Genomic DNA, 18,512 nt, shown 5'->3' with positions numbered 1-18,512 from the left:
CTCGTACGTCCAGTACCAACGGCCCATGTGCGACGTCCGTGTGTTCAGTGCCAACGGTCCCTTTGCGACGTCCGTGCGTCCAGTGCCAACGGCGCATTCCAGATGCCCGCACACTGACCCGCCACGCGTCCGTCCACATGTCCGTACACTTACGCCCGTACATGCCTGTGAAACCGCGAGAGTTGGCTCTGATACCATTCTGTAACATCCCGTCTCCCCGAGGCCGGACCTGCTTACATCTGACAGTTTTCTAGGACATAGACTACCCTCACAGACCAACACATGTCTTTTCTGCGTACTTTGTCCTCACTCGTGCGCATTCGGGAAGAAGTTTCCGGTCGGTCATCCATCCCGAAATTATTCCAGGCTAAGTTTGGAGTTCTTTCAAGATCGACTTCCGGAAAAAAGTTGCAACCTATTGATACGAGTATTCTATCAATCCTATTAAGCTTTTGGACTGAGGTGTCACAATGTTGTATCTAAATCAGGCCTCATCGGATCAGGCTTTGGCAGACGCGGTCCAATTACGCTTTGCTAGTTATGCACTCTGTCGTGGAGCACGGCATGGGTCATTGGGTCAGTAGGGTCAGGACAGGCCGAGAGGGATTCAGGATCTTCAGATTAGCCACAGCCCAAAGGCTTTGCTAGCACTGCCAGTTTTCAGCCAGGATTCAGAGCTTCTTCCGATGGTCGTCGCTCTAAAACTGACCGCTATTCTTTGAGACCCGGTTGCTCAGTCATGTCAGGCCTGAATATTCGGTGTGGATTAGGAAGGATACATGTCTTTAAAGATCCATTCGGATCCGGGTGACTGAACTTTACTCACGTCACATTGAATATTTTGATAGTAATTAAGAGTATTATAAATATAGAAAAATTACAAAACCAATTGCATAAATGAAGATTTATTCATGATACGAATCTATTAAATCTAATTAATCAATCATTAGCACATGTATACTCTAGCATAACGTGATCAAATCATAGACTAATTATACTTAATGGATTCATCTTTAGCATCCATCTGTGTAATTAGTTTTGTAATTAATCTATATTTAATACACCAAATTAGTATCCAAACGGCCTTAAGGCCGAATTGAATTAATCCACCGTTGGGGCACACTAATTGTCATGGCACCAATCGCTACTTGCATCCAAGGACGCCTTTTTCCTTTCCCTTGTTTTCAATTTCTGATCTGAATCACATCTTCACCATTTAATCACAGGCTCCATCAAGGATACATAGAGACTGGACAGTAATTCCATTTTAATTGGAGGATGAAGTTAATTCCATTTAGCAGGCCCATTTGGGCCTGAGGTGTCTTTCACACCGTGGGCCATCTGTATGGACGGGCTCTTTACGGTCCAGCCCAACGAATATGAATAACTGACCTCACAAATTAATCCGCTATACAATTTACCAGCCCAGAGCCCACGACTCTGTGCAGCTTCCCTCTCATCGCCGACATGCCGAAGCGGGACCGCGACAGCGAGGGCCGGCGGCACTCGTCGTCGTCGCGGCGGCGGCGCAGCCCGTCCCCGTCCGCCTCGGACGCTGCCTCGGACTCCAGCGGCTCGCCACGCCGGAGGCGGAGCCGCCACAGCCGCCGCCGGAGGGACTCCCCGTCCTCCTCCAGCGACGCAAGCGGCAGCGGGAGCGAGGATTCCGGGTCAGACTCCGGCGGCGGCCGTGGACGCCGGGGGAGGAGTGGAAGCCGGAGGCGCCGGGACGTCACCGAGGAGCAGATCGTGGAGTACATGGCCAAGAAGGCGCAGAAGAAGGTATTGGAATTGGGCGGTGGAGGTGGGGGGTTTCCCTTTGTTTGGGCTGGAATTAGGGTTGCGGTCAAGGCTTTAATTGCTGACTCACTGTTGCTGGTGGCGGTTGGTTGTGCAGGCTGAGAAGGTAGCGAAGAAGCTGAAGGCGAATGCGGTTTCTGGGTACTCCAATGATTCGAACCCCTTTGGCGATCCCAACCTGACGGAGAAGTATGTGCAATATTTTCCCACCTGCAAAATTTTGCAAAACTTAAGTAATTGTTCTTATCTCGGGAGGAGACTTGGGCTCAAATTTGCCCAGAGTGCATTGACAAAACTAGTTCATATATTAGCACCATAACAACATAGCAAACATCTTATTGCTCTTACCCATCTTGTATGAATAAATACTGCTCCTAATGGAACCTATAATAAGACTGAAGAAATAGAACTAACATCTTGTGGCAACTAGTAGCACATTCTAGATGGTTGTACTTGGGCACTTGGGCAGATACCAGGGTTATTTTACTTGTACATCAATTCTGCTTGCTCACTGGCATGGGTGATAAAATTGTAATGGTATTTGCCATTACCAGTAGCAAAGCTGATTTAGGTTGCTAGATGCAGCTGATAGCTTGAGGAAAATAATTTGGCATCCTGACTAATTAGGCTATTATGGAAACAATACATGAACAGTTGAACAGCTTATGCTGTAGTAAAACCGAAATTGAAAGTGGAGCTTAGCGATGCAACAACATTATTACTATCGCAGTTACGATAAGTTTTCTTAAATGGCTAGTTTGACCAGATTATGTTTTCATGGAGAATTTTCTGACATGACCGTGGGGATTCTATTTGTTCGCAGCTTATATGGTTCTTTAAAGTTATGCAAATTTTAAACACAGCTTTGGAATCATAATGTTGTTCATTCGAATTTACCTAATTAAATACGCTCATTCAAATGTTCTTACATTCTTACTTTTCTATCTTATGCATATGTTTCCAGATACCATATTTTGTCTTATAGTTTGGCATGTTACTGCACTTTATGTTCACACTTTTATGATAGTATAAATTTACTGTGGGATAAGTTTTCTAATGTTAATCTATATTATCAAGAAAAATAAAATGTTTGTGGCTTCCTTTAAGACCCAGATTATTTGCTACCCTGCTTTTTTGCATTACTACTATAAGGTTCCTTGAACCGCTGCTTTCACTTGTGGCAAAACAATATTCAAAGAAGAATGCCCTCTATCTTGTCTCTTCAGGTTTGTGTGGCGGAAGAAGATAGAGCGTGATGTATCTCAGGGACAAAAGGTGGACATTTCTGTCAAATCTGAGAAGAAGAGACAGCAAGAAAGAATGGTACTATGAACCATGAATTTCTCTACTAGTTCTATATATCTGTTTCGATTGCTCATGAGTAAAAACTTAAAGCATATCATACTCATTGTACCCTCCTTTACTTGGAGATGTACTTTCATTGAACTAACAGGGTTCATAACTCAATGTATATTTATTTTATTTTTAGTTAAGTTTTTCATTAGTTTTGTACTGTACGGTAATTGTTTTCTAGCCAGCAAATATGTTGTTCAGTTTTCTTCCAAAAGAAAGGTGAAGATTATGTTTTTCTTGCAGCGCCTAATCCTTATACTCACTCTGTCAAATATAGGCTGAAATAGAAAAGGTTAAGAAAAGAAGGGAAGAAAGAGCAATTGAAAAGGCTCAGCATGAAGAGGAAATGGTTCGTATTTGATGATCATATGTCTCTTTTACAGTAATTTTAAAGGTTTATGTCTCATATATTAGATACAAATCATTTTTGCATTCGGAATTAAATACATGTATTTTCCATTTTGAAGGCATTGCTGGCTAGAGAAAGAGCACGTGCAGAGTTTCAGGACTGGGAGAAGAAAGAGGAAGAGGTTACTATGTAAAACCTGATGAACGCCATGTAATTCTTGTTGTAGTCAGTATGGACTTTTTATTTATCTAACTTTTCTCATTGTGGAATGCAGTTTCATTTTGATCAAAGCAAAGTCAGGTCTGAGATCAGGTTGCGGGAGGGGCGTACAAAGCCTATTGATGTTCTCCTGAAGAATCTTAGTTTCTCAGATGAATTTGATGTTGAGTTAAATGAGCCCTATCTGGTGTTCAAGGTAAGATCATTTGTTCATCTTTATGCCATTGCAGTTTAAATTGGGCAAAAAAACAAAGCCAATCCCAGCAGCATTTACCTTATGCATTATTAACTGGCTGCCCTCAATTAAGGTAGAGAAAAGGGACTGCCCTGTGTAATATTCTGTACGGGTTTCAAAACCAGCCATTCTATTTAATCTCATGACCATCGTACAATAGGTTTAAAAGAGATGGTGTTTATAGCTTAGCACTTTCTGAAACATGTTTTTTTGCTGAATATCAGGGATTAACAGTGAAAGAAATGGAAGAGCTACGTGATGACATTAAGATGCATCTTGATCTGGACAGGGAAAGCCAAACAAATGTGAAGTACTGGGAGGTACATGTCCTTTACTTTTACCTTTTTTTTTTCCCGAACAGCTTTGGTGGCATTAATATGCATCGTTATATTATGTTCTTCCTGAATAACTGTGAGCGAGGTGTATAAAATGTATAATTTTTTATGTTGAAATGCTTAATATGGAACAGTGTAGTCCTAGATAGGGATAGGTGGGATACAAAACTGACAGTAGCCTCCATTCTCTTATGATAGATTCTATTTGACTAGGGAAAAATGATGTAGTGTAGTTTGTCAGTATATAATCTCTAACTCCTTATATGATTTCCCCTTAGTTCCTTACAAAAGCTATATCAAGTTTGATATTTAGTCCCTAGTATGACGGGAAAAAACTTGGGCGTTCAGGTTATTTGGTTTTGTGTTGCTCTGTCCATATGATTAGCAAGAATGCTAATACATAATGTTTACGTTGATCTGAATTCATCAGGCACTCATGGTGGTATGTGATTGGGAGCTAGGTGAGGCTCGGAGAAGAGATGCCCTAGATCGGGCTAGGGTCCGTGGTGAGGAACCACCACCTGAGGTTCTTGCAGAAGAGAGGGGTTTGCATGCTAGTATTGAGGGGGATGTAAAAAGTCTCCTGGATGGTAAAACTTCCACAGAGCTTGAAGATATGCAAAGTCAAATTGAGTCCCAAATGCGCTCTGGAACTGCGAAAGTTGTTGAATACTGGGAAGCTATTCTGAAACGGCTTCATATTTATAAAGCAAAGGTATGCCGGTGGCTCTGTAAATGCCACCCACTCGTACTTTTATACATTCTCTGATTTGTATAAAGATAGTAAAGGATTAATGGGTATATCAGTTAGACCTCTCAGTCATAGGCAAAAACATAGTCACAGTTCCCGGGTCGACCGGGTCGTGGGTCGGGGTCGAGGGTCGAGGGTCGAAGGTGTATAAAAATGCGGGTCGAAGGGAGTAGTTTGGAACGAATGACCCCGATTAATCCAGGTCACTGGCCGCTGCAGTCGCATGCTGCAGCCACAGCCGTCATATCTTTCCTCCCCGTTCTCCCTCTGCTCTGTGCCGCCGGCACCAATATGGTAGCTGTCTGCAGCACCTGGCCGTGTGCGCTCCGGTGATGAATCGGGACATGAACCTGCTGGAATTGGGTCGACGACCCTGGTCGTCCCCGACCCTCGATTCGGGACGGCGTTCCCGGGTCGAGGAACGTGAGGTCGACCCTGAATCTGGTGACTATGGGCAAAAAGGCACTACTTTGCCACCATTGGCTGGTAGCCTGTGGTGCATTTGCATGATCTTCTTTAAAGGCTCATAATCTGGAGCTGTGCTATCTAACTTTTGAATAGTGATTTTGCAATTTATCCTTACGGAAAATGCTTGTTTCCATTGCAGGCTTGCCTGAGGGAGATCCATGCTTCTATCTTAAGGAAGCATCTGCATCGTCTGGAGCATCCTGGCGCTGCTGAACAAGATGTTGAATCTGAGAAAGAAGTGGATGACAAAGTGGAAGATGAGATACATGATGATGAAGGTTTACCTTCATTTCTGATTACTTCACTAACTCTGTCTTCGAGATGCTTGAGTGATTTCTGATATGTGTAATATTTGCAGATGATAAAAGATATTCGCCTGAACCTATACTTCAACAGACAGATAATCATTTGGAAGAAGAAGATGGATCCTTTTCTCCACAGCTAATGCATGGCAATGAAGGTGAAGATGCAATTGATCCTGAAGAGGACAAAGCTGAACTGGTAGAGTCCTGCGTTTCCTGCTGTGTTTCTATTTCTTATAATATTATTTGCTGCAGTGCAGTTAGATGAGTAGATTAATTGCCATATATGGATTCTTATAGATGTTGTTGTTGTTGTTGTTGTTGTTGTTGTTGTTGTTGTTGTTGTTGTTGTTGTATATGGATTCTTAGTAATTGGACACCAAACTTGGAACAAAAAAAGCTATCCAACAATATTAGGATGAATAGTCCCTAAAAGAAATACTAGGACAAAGAGGTAAAGTCTTTTTTCCTTAGGACAACCTTTCAAGCTTCTGCAGGCCTTCATTCATGCATGTCTTACCCTGAGAGGGGCATTGATTCATTTAGATCTTTCTTTTTATGGCAAAGCTCCTTATTATGGCGACTTCCATTTGAGGGCTCCCTAGAGTTCATATGCAAACAAAATGGTTATTAATAACATGTTGCTATGATTCATTCTATGAGTTGACATTTGGAATGAGGTTGGCATTAACTTATGTGCTTTTAATTTAATTATATCCAGGACCGAAAACGTGAAGCTGTAGTTTTGGAGCATCAAAGAAAGGCTCAGGAAGCCATAAAAGCAAAGGCAAGAGTACCTGATGAGATGGAGATGAAGGCCATAAAAACAATGGGAGCCATGGAGGAAGGGGATGCAGTATTTGGTGCAGGTGCTGAAGTGAACCTTGATTCACAGGTTTGCATGATTTGCCTTCTGGATCCTATTGCATTTCTTGCATTGTAACATGACAGTAGCTGTTTATCCACACTGTCCATTATTCTGTTTCTGTACTGTATTGGTGGGAGGGCTCTCTGAATCCAGCTGGGATTTGGCCTAACTGTGACAATTTTTTATGCTGCTCCAGGAAGACTTATGGTTATCTTTTTACATTTTGAACCGTATCGAGCACACCTAAATTTTTTCAAATAATCTCATAAAAACTATATATTGAAATCTGAATTCGTTTATTTTGTAATTGAGTGCTGACATTTGAATATAGGGCTAATGCTGTATTTGAGTTCGATACCGTCAGTGGTAATGAGCTTTACACACTAGATAGAAGCATGATTTAACAACTCCGGTGCATGACCTACTGCATGTAAATATTTACTCAGCTGGATGCTGATGGCATATCCTCGCAGGTATACTGGTGGCATGACAAGTATCGACCAAGAAAGCCGAAGTACTTCAATCGGGTGCATACTGGATATGAATGGAATAAATACAACCAAACTCATTATGACCATGACAATCCACCGCCTAAAATTGTTCAAGGCTACAAGTTCAATATATTTTATCCTGATCTTGTGGATAAATCAAAGGCACCAACATACAGTATAGAGAAAGATGGAAGCACTGGCGAGACTTGCCTCATAAGATTTCATGCTGGCCCTCCATATGAGAATATTGTAAGCCTTGTGCCTCCATTTTTTTTAGTTTTATTTTTCTTAGCTTTTTCCATTGGCAGCTTATTCCCTTTGTTTTCCTCCACAGGCTTTCCGTATTGTGAACAAGGAATGGGAATACTCACACAAGAAGGGGTTCAAGTGTACATTTGAGCGCGGGATTCTCCATCTCTATTTCAACTTCAAGCGTTACCGCTACAGGCGTTGAAACATCGGAGGGGCAGGAAAGAACTGTATCAATTGGACTGCTGCATTGTGGTTCTGCTTTCTGCTCGCATGGATCAGTCAAGTATGCATCAGAAGTTAGATCCTATGCAAAATGAGATTGTACAATTTCCCCCCCTTTTTTTTTCTCGAATACGCAGGAGAGCTGCGTATCTTTGTATTAAGAAGAAAAAGGTCCAAATACAAAAGGAACCACTCCCCCGTTTGGACCAGATTTTCCCCTTTTGGGAGGTTTAACAATATTACAGCGTTGCAAGCTGATAGTTTTTCTATCAAAATTTTAATGCTTGCTAGTTTCTGCTTTCAGTAGAATGGAGATCTGTACTAGATTTGCGTAAACGATAGCTGTGTACATGCGCCAACTGGTATACGCCGGATGCCCTTCTAATTCCATGGAATTATCTTTTGCGGCAAAAGCAACGAGGCTGTTTATGCAACCTGTGAGGTTTGTGCTTGCTTTGTATATTGTACTACTGGTGTTCCAAGTTATAGCACGGTCTTGCTCCATGTACTGGAACACTGCGGAGAGGGTTTGGTCACAGCCCAGCAATGGCGTAAAGAATTCAGCAGAACAGATCACATATCGATCTGTAGAGTATTTTGTTCATGTTATACACCCATCTAGTCACGTGTACAAGACCACCATTGATTTGATACCATCTAACCAAATGATTATATTGAGTAGATACCATCTAACCAAATGAACACAGCTGGACCCCGCGAGTTAGTAGGATCTCATCAGTTGCAAAGTCCGGCCAAGGAGAGGCAGACCCTCCCCGGTGTTCCGATGGCAAGCAGACCAAAAACCGGCACAGGCCACACCAGCAATGAAAGCTTATGCTGCACTCAGAAAATAGAACTAAAAAGCATCTTCTTATGTACCCAAACTTCACGAAAGCATGACCAAGAAGCAAAGGATTACACTATCCTTTTATACAGGAGATACAGGCCAGAAACAACAATGAATTGCTATCAGCAGACATCACATTGAAGAAAACTTGTGATTTCAGAAAAGAATTGAAAGGTTCACAGTTGCTATCAGCAGACATCCATGTGGTTCTTTGAACTCAATCGGAAGTCAATTTACAAGCCACGAACTTGAAGTTTGTAACATGTAGAATGGACTTGACCATCCGGAGTCCAGAACCAAATAGATCAAGACTGATTGTGCCATCAAAAGGATTAAGTGATACTGAAAAACTCCATCTCGTTTGCTCTAGAAAAAATTACATGACAAGCAGATAAGCAGCAAGGTAGATATATAAGAAAATAGCAAACAGCAAGCCACCGAGAACATAAACTTAAGGAGTGCTTGCATTGGTTTCATCAAGAGTTTCAGGCCTTGAAGACCAATAAGCTCAGTCATAACCTAGCTACTGCGAATACAAAGATGATAATACGAGCAGCCAGCTCCAAATTCAGGATGTCCATCAGAAGAAAACCACCAGAACCATCAACCACCTCTCACCAACATCTTGGCATCCCCATCACCCAGCAAAAATAAAACTTAATGCAAACTTGGAGCAGATCAGCAGTAGAACATAACGTCCTTGACGTTGTCCTTGATCTTCGGAAGTTGACGCACCTCCACAGGTCCCTCACGAGCTACTGTCTGCCCGCTGCTGCCAGGGGTTGAGCCACCGTCCGAGCTTTCTCCTTCCACATAGTAGCGAGCACGGAATGCGGCAAGGTGGGCATAGTAGGCAGGTGGGACTGGAAAATAAAGAGCACCCCATTAGTGATGACTGGTTAACCAACTATATCGCAACTACAACATAAGAGTATGAAGAAATGATGCATGGTTCAAGAAAATAGATGTCCATATGATATTTGCAGCCTTACAAGGCAACAGAAGGATTGACCATAACAAATACATGACGATCATGAATCAAGCAGATAAAGATGATGTTTAGAGCTGATAACAATATACTTGGTTATTTATTTCAATGAAAATTCAGATGACACATTGCAGAGACATTAAGAATACTACATGTGTTCTCTCAGTGAACCAATCTACATGGCAATACATCAACAGTTTTCAAACAACATGCTACCAAAGAGCTTGTTCTTTATTTTACTCCAGTTTGCAGTTAGAATTACATAAAAGAACTTGACATTTCTCAAGTTTCATGCTCACAGAGAAAGAGCTTATATCAATGAATCAAGCTTCAACTGAGAAATACTAGGAAGTAAAAGAGATTGGATAAGAACTTACCCACTGACACAGCACGGGTGCAACGAGCATAGCTGCATTTCACCAATGCAGAGAGATGTTAAGTAGAGCAAAAGTCAGTGAGACAGAGCATTCATGAGGGAAGGAGTTGGAGCTTACGTGTAGCAAAGATTGTTGGTCAGTGACTGTAGGCAGTCAGCAGTAAAATGATTCTCATCATAAAGGACATGGTAATGGGTGGGCCGACTTGTTCCCTGACAATAAATATTTTGACACTCAATATCTGGATAAACGATTTTCTGTAAGAAAATGTGTGTGACAATGTACCAACTTAGTTACCTGAATACCAGCATGACTACACAAGTAGAAATCAAACTCAGTAGGATGACAAATCCTTTGGTCAACCACAGTTCCTGCAGCACAAGCAAAGCACAAGATAATCCCAGATCAGCAACTGCTTACAGAAGCATCAGCTATATTGTTCACAATAACAGTGACCCCAAAACCACTAACCTGGAAGAATGTTTCCACTTCTGTCAGTCATATCACGCCTTCCATGAACCTCAGGGAAAAGCCTCGTGTGATGCCTTTTCTGGACAACCACAAATGTGACTGGGGGTAGATATCCTTCCTCCAAAGAGGCACAAGCCTTGAAACGGAAAGGGACAATAGTCACAAAACCATCAACATCATGGGCATATATCAAAGAAAACAAAAATTAGAGACAAATGATGATGCAGGAAAATGTTACCTTTCTGATAGCATCCATTTCATGAAGCAGTACATGGCTGAATTGACCTTCACTTACACCATCCCTGTATACGAGTGATCATTCAACATTATTCACTCAACTGAATACAAAGATGAACCGAAAACAAGAATCCGGAACACATACCTGTAGAATATTATCCTCTCAGGCCTGCGGTTTGTTTTCCTGCGGAAAGCAATCAGTAGCTCCCTACAAACAAGCTCAAGTCAGTTTCCTGGATAAACATATGAGAATTAACAGTAAGTAAACTCAGATCAATCACAAACTAACCTGATCATGCCACCATTAACATTGTTCCCCTTCTGCGGATCTTTACTGACAGTGAATAGATCTTCTATTATCTCTTGTCGATGTGGTTGAGCAGAAACCAGACCTCTGTACTTGGTGATTTCTGGCCAGTCCATTGATGCCACCACCTACACAAATTCAAGAAAACATACAACAACATCATTACTAGAAGGGAGGAATATCAAATTGTAAGATCAGATCATACAACTGAATAATGATCGAGAAATTGACAGTTATGAGAAGAAACTAACAGCAGCAATGGATGATGCAGAGTCCTCTCCTGGTGGTGGGTGTGTGACATCAGCGCCAAAGATGATAGTTGGGACTTCTGACACAAAGGGTATGCCATTGCGTACAAAGGCTCGCTCAAGAACTGTGTTGCGCCCTCCAACCTGCTTAAGGAAAAGAATCATTACATTCCTGCAAGAAAGAACTGAAACAACACAAAGAGTGTAGATATTGAGACCTTGACATTGATTTTGAGTGCAACATTTTCCAGATACTGCTTGTTTGGCCTGCTAGCATGCTTTGGCAAGCAACATTGAGATACAATACCAATTTCAGTCTCACAGACTCTTTTAATTTTTCCTGCAAAAGTAAGAGAGTCAAATATACAACAAAAAATCCAATAAATAGCAAAGGTGTGTACAACCCGTGTAGTAGTATGCTTACCATAAGAACCACTAACTTCAGGCAGAATTACAATTAGAAGCTGTAGCTGATTTCCCGTTCCCTGTTGGGCAACCATTTGTGTGGCCCTCCTGTGTACATCTCTCAATGCATTCTCTATATGGTTAGGAGCAGCTGACTTGACTTCAACAAATGGACGTGGATTGACATTCTATGATAAGAAGCCAACTGTAATTATACCAAACTTCTGAGAATGAAATACATCATAACACACCCAAGAAGTGGACAACTTACCATTCCAGTGGCATTGCACATATGAGTCAGATCCATACAGAACCTCTGTACCTCCTCAGGACGCATGCGTGAAAAGTTCAAACAAGTCCAGTTATCAATAGTTCCTCCATTGATCATTTTCTGGAAAAGGTTTGAAAACAAACAGTAGTAAGACAGCTTTCTTACATCTTAATATCGATCTAGAAAAATTGGTATTGATAGTTTTTCCAACATTAACAAAAAAAAAGAGATACTCCTAACTCCTAAAGGTTGGCAAACAGTGCAGAGTCATTTGTAGCTAAAAGCATAGCATTCACCTTGTTGATCATGTTCCATTGTCCAACACTTGGCGCACAGGTTTTCTCCCTACCAGAGTCATGATATTTCAACTGAAACACAATAAACAAACTGATTAGTCCTCTAAAAAATGGAATGACAAAGTGATCAATTGACACTTGATACTTCTAGCAAACAAAAAAAGAATCTAACAAATTTACCAAGGGTGGAGGCAGCACGCGGGCTTCAACAGAAACAAGGTCATTGCAGACTTTGATGCCAAATTCCTGAGCAAACTTATCCTCCACGTAATTGTTATGTAGAACCATCTATGTGGCACATTAAAAAAACTGCCATAAGAAATGATATCCAACAGAGAAAATAATTATTCTAATAAACAGCAGAGAACTAAAAAGGTCTTGATGCGTACATCACGGATGCTCTGCTCCCTCTCCTGAGGACGTTTACAGGTTGCTCTAAGTATGTTGGTCACTTGTCTGTCATTTAGCTTCTTAGAATATCTCTGACCTTCAACAATCTTGCAAACCTAGAAACATTTTTTTGAATAAAACATCAAGCATGACACAAATAATTTAACTACAACTGAATGACGATGGATACGGTACCTCCATAGGCAAATATACAGGCCGCGAATCACTGCCAGCCTGAAGACAGGGCCAAGAACCATACTTCAATCTGTAGTTATATTTTTCCCAAAAATACTGCACAACAGTCTGTCTAGTTCCCTTGTCATCAACAGGAAATCTAAATGACAAAAATGTATGGTAAGTTGATATGGCAATGTTGACAAATGTCAGAGCATTCAAATTTTGATAATACAGAACAAATTAGCTAGCAGTTAGTAAGTGTTTTACAAGCAATTCATATTTCCTACTCCCAGAATATGTATTATATCTATCCCACATAAAACCACATGCAGGCATGCAAAATCTTATAATTAATTATCCAAAACATAACTGCTGTACAGAAAAGGGAAAAGGAAGATAGCCTTTGCAGATAGATACTTACATCAGCTGGCTCATAGGCATGGGAGTAACCCCAGTTATCTTGTATCTTCTGATCTGGTCCTGTTGATGAGTTGTTTCAATGCGAACTCCACGAAGTGCTTTCTTTATCTGAACATCATTAAAGTCAAACAAGATTAGTCAACAAAAGGCAGCCAATAGCTTGTCGTACTGTATAGAAGGTCTTTACCTTCACACGATCTCTGTCTGACAAAGGCCGAGAGGTATCACGTATGCTCAGGAACTCCTCCACAAATTGGATCACTGTCACAGGCTTAAAAAATGATGTTGCAGATATATCTGAAAAAAGCAACAGGAAAAACAATGTAAATTACTGCATCAAATATATCAAACAAAAATAATGCGGTCAATAGACAACGATACCATTAGAGGATGTTACCTATATTCAGTGAAAGCCCCATTTGTGTTGGGCGTAGGCTCTGGTAGTAACCTCTCCAACACTCAAGCCCCTCGCCGATGTCTCCTCTGTGACCAAAAGTAGTAGAGAAAAAGGATCTGGATACTGTAACATAACTGCAATTAAAATGTTACCAAGATTCGTCAGTGCCCCGGATAGAAGGTTAGTTAAGAGAATTCAAGAGAAGAACTTGAGTACAGCTATTATACTTCCAAGACGGAGACTCCCTGAGGACAACATCAAGTACTTGTATGGTCTCTTGAGGCATGTCCCTCTGTCTTCCACGCAGAAACTGGTGAAGGTGGTACATGTCTGTTCTTCCAGCAATTCGAATTGTGATCTTGTATTCTCTCTCCGCCCTACAAAATCGAAAGGATTAAATATCTGCAGATAAGAAAAAAAAAACTTTCATATAGTACGGTAAAATGTCCCAAGAGCTGGGAAGACCTTTCTTTCTCCTTCTTTTCCCGATCAACCAGGGTAACCACAAACTCCTCTGAATCAAAAGGAAGGGAACCAGCAGTATACAGACTCTTCCGTCCATCATAGGCAGGCAATTTGCCACCCAGAGTTGACTTCCCATGCAACTTGATGAGTTCATTAAGAACTTCCCTGTTCGTTGCTCTTGACTTCGACTCAGGATTAATAGCAACCTGAAGCAAAGTAAATGCCAGGCGATCTTAATCACAATCCTGAGTTAAACTAAAACATAGTTTTACAAATCACATCATACAAATAAACACTAGAAATTAGCTATCCTAGATTCAGTGAAAGCCAAACAAAATTGTCATCCTAGACTCAGTTAACAAAACAGAATAGATTCACATGCACATATAGTCAGGGTGCTAACATCCACATAATGGAGAATTTGGAAAAACTTTTGCACCAAACTGTTCACATTCATGCAAGTAAACAAAATTTAAATGAATTAAATTAACCTAGATTCAATGCAAACGAACCAAAATTCGCATCCTAGGTTCAGTTAACAAGACAGAATGGATGCTTCCTTACCCTAGGGCTAGGTAGCAGAAAAGATAGCGTGCCAATATCCACAGGTATCACTTTCGGACAAATAAAACCATTCATTCAATCAGACACCAACTGTAAACAAAATGTAAGTGACTTACCGCAAATTTATAAAGAAAATCGTCAAATTCTGGGTAGAACAACAAGCCAATCAAACCAGAGTGGGGTTGAAGAATGTTCGTATTTGGGTTTGGTGGCGATAGTGTTAGTTGCTTGGCACGATTGATCGTGTGAAGCGGCACTTCTTTGGCGACAGGGCCGTAGAGATCCAGCAGCTAAGATTGCTGGCCAGTAATCCAGCAGGCGCAGCGGGCGGATTGTGTTGGATCTATCTTGCGAAACGGCGGGGGATGGGGATCGGGGTAAGTGGAGGCCTCGGGTGAGGGTTGGGGACGAAAGGGCGTGACACTGACAGCTTTATCTCCCAAAAAAAATCCTGTCCGTTGGTGAGTGGTCCTGCGGATTTCTTTGCTTTGCGACTCGAAACAACAGATATGGCATATTCCTGTCCAGCACAAACAGTTTCCTTGGCTATTTGCAGCAGGTCCCGTAGGTCAAGTAAGTAAATGATGCGAACTAAAAAAAAGGACTTTTTTTAGCATAAAAAAAAGAGTTCCAAAAAGGGGGAGAGCACAAAGAATCTATCTAGTCCAGAGACAAACCGAGAGACAGAAAACGGCCTGGGCCTCTGTACAACTTGTCTATTTGCAGCACAACATGGGAGGCTCACTGTCCAAACTCAACAGGATATCTGACAGTAGCAAAAGCAAAAGTTCAGCAAGTACGCTTCAAAATCAACCAGATTGTGATAAAGAAGAGCAAAAAATCCAAAAGGAGAACGAAAGTAAAGAAGATGCCAAATACTCGTATCAAGCAGTAGCTGCAGCATCAAAAGCTGCTTCCCAAAGGACAGCCAACCGAAGAAATTGCAGGATGCATCTCTGCCTTGTTGCTTTTCCGGTTTTGTCGCCATCTCTCACACAAGAAGCAAGAAACGCAAGTTTTCAGTCAAAATAAATCAAGACATGCCCTTGAAGCCCAATGGGTGCACTACAGAGTATCCAACACAATCCTCACCACACAGAGGAACAGGGAAACGCTGGTTGGAGACCTAGTATGAAACGGGGACTGGTCTGCACATCTGCAGACCCACTACCTCAAGATAAACCGTCCAAAAGTAAGAGCAATTGTTGCAGAGAAACGCGATCACTGCAGGCTGCTGAACACAAAAATTGACCAACCAAAACCATCACGATGAGGAGCTGCCCACACAAAAAACGTGTTGCTGCCAGGGCCGGCCCTGTGTTTTTTGGGGCCCGGGGCAAAGCTAAAATCGGAGGCCCCTAATTGATATAGGTATCCAACTAGATCAGTTGCAAAAGTTAATTTCGATGTATATAAAATAAAGTTTTAAATAGCCGGCTATAACTACCTTTATAGACACCTATAGCTCCTAAGAAGGGCAGCCACGATGGCATTTAAAGTCTACTAAAGTCGACTATAGCCCATTAAATAAGCCCGCTAAATGACATAACGGCAGCCCTACCGTTAAACACCTTATAGCCGGTGATTAAAAACCTTGATATTAAAAAAACCATACGGTGAAAACAATGTTATATCATTACATCAAAATTAGAGCACAACTAACATTTACAAGAACTTGCATCCCTAATCCCTTTCTCTTAGAACAAATGAAAATCCTACTAACGACGGATCGAGCACTAATTAGTTTGAGATCGATGCTTCCTATCTACGGAGAGCCGATGAGGAGGTACACAGGCGTGCAGTACCGATTTTTCGGTAGCTTCGATGATACGCCAGCAGGCCTGTACGCTTGAAATATGGATGGCCTCACCCATCCTCAAGGGCCAAAGTTGTCGATGGGCTGATTTGTAACTGAATATCACAGTTTGAGCTAAATCGATAGTGGTCATTTATTTTGTAACAAACTAACATCATATCACAGTTTAGCATTTAGATCTTAGTAGTTTTGTATATACACAACGTGTACATGATGGGGGCCCTACAATTTGGGGGCCCAGGGCGACTGCCCCACCTGTCAACACTACAGGGCCGGGCCTGGTTGCTGCCTGCTGCATGCTACTGGAGGAAACCTGTCGTTTCACTACAAAGGTGTGGGCGCTTAGACCGATCTCTCATGGACAAGAGAGTGGCCAGATCAAGATCAATCCCATCACCGACCCAGAAGATGAGCAAGGATCCAAGAAAGGCGGTCGAAGCAAGGGGAAATGCAGACCGGGAGCTATGTCGCACTGTGGCACAAGAGAAAGCTCCCATATGAACGTGCGCTCCAACCAAACATCAGCAGGATGGGATTGGAAGCGCAAGCTGTTCATGTACTGCTGCAACGTTTCCCACACATGGCCAAGTGCAAACGAGAAAGCACAAGAACACAAAAAGAATACTTTTCAAAAAAAACTCAAAAAGAAAAATTGGATCTGACAGAACAGAAAAAAAATGCACCGTCCAAACGAGAGCAGACCATCACACACCGCATATGACAACACGTAAGAATCCATATCTATTTCATACGAAACTACCAGATCTAACGAGGCACATGCATGTACACGAGCAGATACGATCGAGTAAATCCAGCAGGGGAGATAGAGGAGGAGGGCGGGTTAGCTCACATCGTAGTGGAAGAGGTTGTTGTCGGCGACGTCGACGAGGAAGTGGTTCGCGCGGATCTTCACACTCTTGCCGGCGGTGCCGACGCCAGGCCGAGCAGGGTGCGCGAGCCCCTTCTTGGAGACCGGCGCCAGATCGACGTCCTCCGCGTCAGAGGCAGCGGCCCCCTGCGCGGCCGCCACGGCCGCAGCAGCAGCCGCAGCCGGCGGCGCCAGCGCGGTCTCGGACACGAACAGTTTCTTCTCGACCTCCTTTGCCACCGCCGCGGCAGACGGCGCGGAGGAGGCCGGGGCCGGCTCGGACGCCAGCGTGGTGGCGCCCTGTGCCCCCTGCCGTGGAGCCGGAGCCGGAGCCGCCGACACCGAGGGAGGAGGCGCCCGGATGGTGACCGCCACCGCACGAGGCGCAGGCGAGAAGGAGACCGGAGGCCCCGCGGACGCGGGCGCCCGGTACACGGCCGCCGGCGCCCCGTACGCGGCCTGGTGCGGCAGCACCATGGGCGCGCGGTAGCCCATCGGCACCTGGTACTGCACCGGTACCGGGCGCGGCGTGGACGGTGGGGGTGGCCACACGAAGCCGCTGCCGCCCCCGCCTCCTCCGTACGGTGGGCGCTGGTCCCCGCGGTCGCGGTCGCCGCCGCCGCCGCGGCCTCCCCTGCCGCCGCCGCGGTAGGCCATCGGAGAAGGGTGGAAGAAGAGGCTCTAATGCTGGTGGTGGTGGTACCCCTCGCAGTGGATAGAGAGGAAGCAAGAGGAAGGGAGGGAGAGGGAGTGGTTGAGGAGCGGAGGGGAGGGGAGGCATTATATAGGCGGAGGGGGCGAGGAAACCCTAGACCCGTGAGGTGGGAAACGAGCTCGGGAATGGAGGGGTGAGGAGGCGGAGGAGGACGCCTCCCAACGAAACGGTAACGTTACCGCCCTCTGTCTGTGTCCGCGAGTGAGCCTAATCCTGTTTTACAACTGCCTTGATGATCAAGTAATGATCAGCACCAGTGGAGCCATTGGTTCTTTAGGTTTTAATTAACTTTTTAGGGCCCAAGTCTTTGTTAATTAGACCGGATGGGTGGAGATGCTCAGGTACTAAAGGTGCATGGACATGGTGCACAAGACCCGGTGTAGGGAAGTTGTGCCTACTTTTTTCGAGGGGTGAATGACAGTTTGGTCCCTGAGGGTTCCTTCTCAAGTACAGAATATCAGAATGTGTCATGCCAGTCCTCAGGATTTTTAGTTTTTTAGATGTTATTAGTTCTAAGAAACACCTAAACTGAGTTCGCTTGGCATGTGTCATGCTAGGGTCAGAATCTAGTCAAGGCCCTGTTTAGTTCCCACTCCATAAACCCCGTA

At 43.4% G+C, this 18,512-nt stretch overlaps 2 protein-coding genes across 3 annotated transcripts; one reads left to right on the top strand and one right to left on the bottom strand.

Moving 5' to 3' along the window:
* Positions 1-1,421: 1,421 nt before the first annotated feature.
* Positions 1,422-8,058, top strand: LOC120690685 (cactin-like). The gene is made up of 13 exons (XM_039973430.1): positions 1,422-1,782; positions 1,898-1,989; positions 3,027-3,123; positions 3,431-3,502; positions 3,621-3,683; positions 3,777-3,917; positions 4,181-4,276; positions 4,722-5,006; positions 5,650-5,788; positions 5,869-6,011; positions 6,534-6,707; positions 7,154-7,420; positions 7,506-8,058. The coding sequence occupies exons 1-13, from the start codon at positions 1,468-1,470 to the stop codon at positions 7,623-7,625; spliced, it is 2,004 nt and encodes a 667-aa protein (XP_039829364.1). The 5' UTR covers positions 1,422-1,467; the 3' UTR covers positions 7,626-8,058.
* A 746-nt stretch (positions 8,059-8,804) lies between these two features.
* Positions 8,805-17,861, bottom strand: LOC120690700 (protein argonaute MEL1). Of its 2 annotated transcripts, none has more exons than XM_039973461.1 (22): positions 17,172-17,861; positions 13,942-14,147; positions 13,704-13,853; positions 13,477-13,610; positions 13,267-13,376; positions 13,081-13,187; positions 12,678-12,816; positions 12,482-12,598; positions 12,273-12,380; positions 12,093-12,164; positions 11,797-11,916; positions 11,545-11,713; positions 11,339-11,460; positions 11,124-11,264; positions 10,855-11,000; positions 10,711-10,773; positions 10,567-10,630; positions 10,329-10,464; positions 10,155-10,228; positions 9,975-10,069; positions 9,858-9,889; positions 8,805-9,355 (listed from the first exon to the last, which is right to left on the bottom strand). In XM_039973461.1, exons 1-22 carry the CDS (start codon positions 17,844-17,846, stop codon positions 9,171-9,173), a joined length of 3,165 nt encoding a protein of 1,054 aa, XP_039829395.1. In that variant the 5' UTR covers positions 17,847-17,861; the 3' UTR covers positions 8,805-9,170. The 2 variants fall into 2 exon arrangements, with proteins under 2 accessions (XP_039829395.1, XP_039829396.1); XM_039973462.1 differs by lacking the exon at positions 17,172-17,861 and adding an exon at positions 14,506-14,639.
* Between the last annotated feature and the right edge of the window lie 651 nt (positions 17,862-18,512).

The sequence above is a fragment of the Panicum virgatum genome, chromosome 9N (assembly GCF_016808335.1).
Source record: "Panicum virgatum strain AP13 chromosome 9N, P.virgatum_v5, whole genome shotgun sequence".
Taxonomy (NCBI): Eukaryota; Viridiplantae; Streptophyta; class Magnoliopsida; order Poales; family Poaceae; genus Panicum; species Panicum virgatum.
The sequence above is the reverse complement of the archived record's forward strand: the minus strand, read 5'-3'. Positions and strand labels throughout refer to the sequence as shown.